Here is a 6,191-nt window from a genome sequence, read left to right as displayed (position 1 = left end):
ATTTTCCCCCAGGTGCCCACCATCCGCGCTTCCCCCCGCGCCCTCACACCTCAACGCCGCGGCCAGGCGAGGAGCGGCGCGGGCGGGCCCCCACAGCCCCGCAGCGCCGCCTGGCGCAGGGCGAGGCCGCGCCTGGGCCCTGTGCGGTAACCTGCGCGCTGCGCGCAGCGGCTGCCCCGCCTCAGCACGGAGCGGCCGCCGCCGGGCCGCCTCCTTCCCCCTGCCGTCCAGGCCGCCCCGTAATTTACCTCACCGACCCCCGCCCGCCCGGGCACCATCTCCCCCTTCCCGACCCCCGCCCCGGGCCGAGGGGAGTCGCCTCGTCCCGCCCACCCCCGCCGAGGGGGCGGGGATTGGGCGAGCCCGCCTGTCACTCCGCGGCGCCGCGGCGCGAGGGTTGGCCGCTGGCGCTGTCAGTCAGCGGCGGGGGCCGCGCCCGGCCCCTTGTTGTCACGGCGCCGTGAGGGGCTGGGGCTCTTCGCGCCGCCGCCGCCGCCGCCGTTGTTGCCGCCGCCGCGGGAGCCCGGGCGGGGAGCGGTTCCCCGGCCTCGTCGCTCGCTCTCCCGGCGCGGGAGGAAGCGCCCCCGCCATGGCCACCAGCACCACGGGCTCCACGCTCCTGCAGCCCCTCAGCAACGCCGTGCGGCTGCCCGTCGACCAGGTGAGGATGGGAGAAGGCGCCCGCTCCGACGCTGCCTCCCGGGGCGGGGGGGAGAGAATCGCCGGGGAGGGGCGGTGCCGCGCTGGGCGAGCGCCCCCCGTCTCCGCTCCGCGCTGTCCCGCCCCGCCCCAATCCCCCCCGCCGCCCCTCCATCCTCCCCGCCTCCGCCGGGCGGGGGGCCGGGGGCGGGCAGCGCCCGGCGGGGCGGCGGCAGCGGTTCCCCCTCACGCAGCGGCGTCTGAGAGGAGTCGGGGGGCGGGGGGGCACCGGCGCGTGCAGGTGCGCTCGCGCCGCCTCCCTCCCGCCCGCCGGCGGCCGGTCCAGCAGAGCGGCCGCATCCCGGGCAGGGCCCGCCTCGCCCCGCCGGTGCGCGGCCGCTGGGCGGGCCGGGGTCGGGCCGCCGCCGCCGCCTGGTCCAGCCGCGGGGCCGCATCCCGGGCAGGGCCCGCCTCGCTCGCATCCCACCCCACCCCTCCCTCCCCGCCGGTGGGCGGCCTGGGTCGGGCCGTCGCTGCTCCGGGCTGGGCAACTTGTTGGCATCTCACCCCCCTCTTTGGGCAGATGTGGCCGCACAGCTGGGAACGGGGCCGGTGTCGGCTCAGCAATGCAAAGGTTGGGGAATAATCGCAAACGTGTAGCAGCGCGCTGTGCCTGGGCGCCTCTGCCAGGGATTTTTAAATGCGGCGTTAAATAAGGATGTGTGCTGCGCATAATGCCGTTGGGAATCCCGATGTACTTGGTAGGCAGAGCGCTTCTGTGGCATCTTTTGTCCAAGCGATACGAAGAAGGCTGTTAATCCTGTCGTCTGCCCAAAAACATCAGAGGGTTACAAAATGAGATTGGGAAACGGAGGTGTGCAGAGTTTAATGACTGAAGTTGTACAGAATGTTTGTTTATAGAGGAAGTGGTCTAGACCTAAATCTACAGAACATTTATTTGTTTATGAGTACACGAGTAACCATAAGTAAGTCCCTATACATTTTGTAGACTCAGGAAATCTCATGTGAGGAGTTCTTATTAAAAAAAAATTAATATCTCCATTAACGTATGAATGAATTAAACACATCAAGGCGAACAGTCTGTGCATGTGCAGAGGGAGGTTTTGATGGTTTGGTTTTATAAAATACACCTAATAAGTGAAAAAAGTAGCTGGAAACAAAATACAGAGGAAGGAGCATGTCCAGTGACAGAATTCTGGCAGTGACTGAACTGCGCGCTCTTCCCCTCCCTTTCCCCACACGTTTGTTTGAATGGAAGTCACAGAACCTTAGGTTAAGGACGCATACGTAAAAGTATCTTCTAGAAAACTGACAAAAGTAGACAAGTTTAAATTAAGCTTGCTGTGATGGAATAGATACCGCGCGCAACTTGCAGTGGTACCTGTGTCTGGGATCAATGGCACCACATGGCTCGGCACCTCATACATGCAGACTGTAGGCTCTTTTTGGAAGGTGCTGTGTATTTATTTCCATAAAGTGTGTAGCTTTTACAGGGGACTGTAAATCAATAAGAGATGACCATCTTTTTATGGAATGATGCTGGCCTTGTGTAATTATCTATTCATAACAGTAGTCATAAATTTAATTGCTTTATGACATAGTGCAGCTTCTACCAAATTTATTTTATTTAAATGTTGTGGGTATGGCATTTTGATGATAACAAAGTTACTTTTTATCAAAGCCTGGAAGACTTCCCTGTATTGAATGTTTCGCAACAGATGTTCCTGTAAAGCCAAGATGTTTTTATAAAATACTGTTTGAGCTTTGTTGAAGCTTTTGGGGATAATCACAATGGACGGTGGCTAAACACATGCTTTAAAAGATTTGTTATAAGCAGTTAAAAATCATACATACTTTTTGTTTAGATATCAGTGGACCATATCCATAATATAGGTCCGGTTGAGTATGAAGAGCACTGATTATGGCTGGAGTATGAATTGAAGAGCTCTGGGTGATAGAGCCCTGGAACAGGCTGCCCAGGGAGGTTGTGGAGTCCCCTTCTTTGGAGATTTTCAAGATCCGCCTGGATGCAGTCCTGAGTAACATGCTCTGACATGCTCTGAGCAATCCTGCTTCAGCAGGGGAGTTGGACTAGATAATCTCTGTGGTCCCTTCCAACTCTACAAAATTCAGTGAAATTCAGTGAAAATTGTGCTGCACTGAGGAGAATGCATCTATAACTGATCAAAAAAAAATAAATTTAGATTTTTGTAACCTCTCAGCTTAAGAGTCTATCTTGATAGTAAGTTTGTAATACAGAAGGAATGTGAAATGTGTTCAGTGTAATCAAATCAAAGGTAGTAAAGGAGAGTAGGAGGGCAGAGAAGGAAAAGGAAGTGCTGATAATCTTTGAGCACACGTACCAAAAAGTATGTGTGACATTCAGAGATACTATATGCATACTTGATAGCAGTGCTGTATTAATGAAAGAATAAAAGTTTTTTGATGGGTAGGTTGTTTCTGCTACTTGATCCAAATCTGTGCTGTGACTACAGTCATACCACTACAGCAGGTACTTGAAATGGGCAGTCGGAGCCGATGGAGATGAATGGGGTTTGTTTCTCCACTTCTGTGTTTCAGTTTTGGCTACGAATAGTTACTAATCCTTATATCCAAAATGTTGCCATTGTGATTTACGTTTAAGCCATTACTATCTAATTACCCTGCTCTAAAGTTTTAGTGAAGGCAAAGGCATGTAACTCTGGGAGGGCAAATCCAGGTAGCATGTATCAATGTTACTCTGCTGTCTGGGTGTTCAAACAAATGGATGCAAGAACCTTGCCTTTTTGGTAGTGAATGGAAATGGAAATTTCTGTTAAAGGTGAAGCTGCTATCTCTAAGATTGAACTATTTAATCAGATCCACATCTGTGTGTGGATTGAGTGTGAGAAATTGATTATTTTTTGACCTGATGCTTGGTAGAACTAGAGGCACAGATTTGTTTGAGAATGTTCATCTTACACGTTTGTCAAATGGCTCTGGTCAAGCTGTCATCCTCCATCCTTTACACTGATCTCCAGTGAGCATATAACCAAGACCAATCTCCTCTATGTGTCTAACTGTGTTACAAGGGAAAAGCTTTGTTGCTTTAGCAGACTGCTATTCTAGATCTTTCTTCTTGATACTACAGTGCTAGTTAGCTATAGGAATGGAGAAGAACTTGTTTTCTGCCTCTGTGTATATCCCCCAACAAGGTAGTATGTGATAACTTGTTGCTATGTTAACCCTTCCTTTGATTCTTACTTTGTCTTGTACCAAGTTAACTGAAATGGCTACTTGAAAAGCTAATGCGTATTTGATAGACTTCTTGTTCCAATTTTTCTGTTGTTATTTTCAGTTGTTTGGGGCAAGGGAAGATGCTTGGTTGAACAAGAACCTATGATTGTAGATTTGGGAAAGCAAATTTTCACACCTTTCTTTTGTATTTTATAATAGGGAAGAAAAAAACAATCACTCCTTCAGGGTGAAAAGCCTTGTAAGAACTATATTTTTTCACTTCTTTGAGAACCTAAGTTTGCTACTCGGCCAGGGAAGCATCCTATTGACAGATGTGCCGTCTTGGGTCCTTAAAATTAATGAATGAGTGAATTAATGTTACTGTACCACAGTATTCCTTCTGTATTGTTAGGGGAGAGAGAGAATAAAAGTAGTTATGTCCTTCCCAGCCCTGACAGTTAAAGACAAGTATGGGAAGGATTACCATAAAAACTTGGCTGCTAGAGGATCGTGTGTTGCATAATACATCGAGGTTGCAACTTGAATGATTTTATTATAGTTATGTCTCTCGCATAGCTGTATGTTTTTTCTGTCTTTACTCATGTCGTATTTGTGTCTCTGCCACTTTCTTCTTTCTCAGAGGTGAAGCCTGACAAATTAGTGTGTTGGACCTTGGTCCATTTCTAGTTCTGGCACTATCTTGCTGATTATCTATTGACAAATGACTTCTCTTGATGACATGTCAGGTTACCTGCCTTTAGACTGGAGCTATTTAAATTTGCTGTGAGATGAGAATGGTTCTAGGAGACCAAAGCTCTCTTCTTGGCTTTAAGTCTCAGTGGGGTATGGGGAGTTCAGAGAATAATATTTGCTTTCACTGTTTCCACAAAAGGGAGCAAATTTTTTATCCAAAAATAGGCAAAAAGTTACGTGAGTTATTACTGCCCTTCATTTGCCATAGAAACAGATAACTGTAGTAGGGGAATAGATGAGCAGGGGAGACAAAAGATTGACTATGACAGTATGTGAGAGTCAACTTTTTGCGTGGATTGTCGAAGAGATTGGTCTTGAGATCCTGAAATATGGTCTGAACAGCTGGATCAACTAGGATAACTTCAGTGGTTATCTTCTAGATAAGAAAAGAAAGAGTATGGCTCCAACTGCTAACAGTATAGCTATATGAAGATGTCTGGACTGAATAAAATGTCATGCTTATGATTATGCACTTCACTTAAAATCCAGGATGTAAAGATAAGCAGCGTTTTTTCAACAAAAGTAAAAAAAAAAACCCTTGCTATTTCCACACCTTTTTTTTTTCACAGCCTAATTTTAGCTTTTATTTGAATAAACTTGCTCATTTGTGTAGAATAAATAGAATTTTCTACATGAGTGCCGTCACCCTTCAAAGAATCTAAACCTACCTTTTTAGAATAAGATTAGGCACAAAAATTTAAGTCCTTCTAAACGTGAGCTGTATAAACCATATGAACTTCCTTCATTTAGTGATCACAGGCCAGTCTGCTGCATCTACATCTTTGCATAATTTTCTGCATACGCTTCCTTGTGCAGAGGGTTACCCGAGTTGCTTTTAACATGCCCTTAATGCACTCAGTTCCACATAAAAACAATCATCTTTGACCTATGTTGAACCTTCATGTTTCACCTTGTTGCCTTAAAGGAGAGCGTGCAGGATTTTTTTTTCTCGTATATATGTAGGAAATGTTTACTTCTTACACGCATGTGACTGGCAAGATGTATCTGCAAATTTTTTTACTTTATTTTGATGCTTTGGAGATGGGCCACAGCTGGAGCCTAAGTAAAAGACCAGGCTTGGAGGTGGCGTAGGGAATCATTTTGCTGAGAAGCAGTATGTGCCTGATTTGCCTACAGGGAACATTTGGATGTGTCTTCTGATTAGATCTGTTATTTCACGAAGTTTTGGGTGTTAGTGATGCTTTAGCCTCCCTTATTTTCTGCCCAGGCAACCTAATGTAGCTTCCTTAGGACCAAAATGTTTTAGTCTGATAAAAACCTTTTTGTCTAAACATGGAGTGGTAATCAAAAAGTTTGTCCTGTATAGCTCTCCAGAATTTAGATGGCTTAATATTTGTCTTAAGCATTATGAAACTATAAAAAAGGATAAAGAGTGTCCCAAGTTTTATTCTCTTTCACCATTGATTCTTAGACCCTGGTGTGCAGCTGGGAAATACAGAGCAGCATGTTTCTGATTTTTCTGATGTGACCCAGGAAGCTTATGAGTAATAGAAGTGAGTAAAAGCAGAATTTATGGGTGTGTGAAATCCAAACACTGAAGA

General features: G+C 47.2%; 1 protein-coding gene across 1 annotated transcript in view; it reads left to right on the top strand.

Moving 5' to 3' along the window:
• The first annotated feature begins 589 nt into the window (after nucleotides 1-589).
• MBOAT2 (membrane bound glycerophospholipid O-acyltransferase 2) overlaps nucleotides 590-6,191 on the top strand; it is a 92,784-nt gene continuing 87,182 nt past the window's right edge. The window contains exon 1 of the mRNA XM_074153501.1: nucleotides 590-661. Within this exon, the coding sequence (XP_074009602.1) occupies nucleotides 590-661 (72 nt within the window). The remainder of the gene's footprint in view (nucleotides 662-6,191) is intronic.

Source organism: Numenius arquata, chromosome 9 (assembly GCF_964106895.1).
Source record: "Numenius arquata chromosome 9, bNumArq3.hap1.1, whole genome shotgun sequence".
NCBI lineage: Eukaryota > Metazoa > Chordata > Aves > Charadriiformes > Scolopacidae > Numenius > Numenius arquata.
The sequence above is the reverse complement of the archived record's forward strand: the minus strand, read 5'-3'. Positions and strand labels throughout refer to the sequence as shown.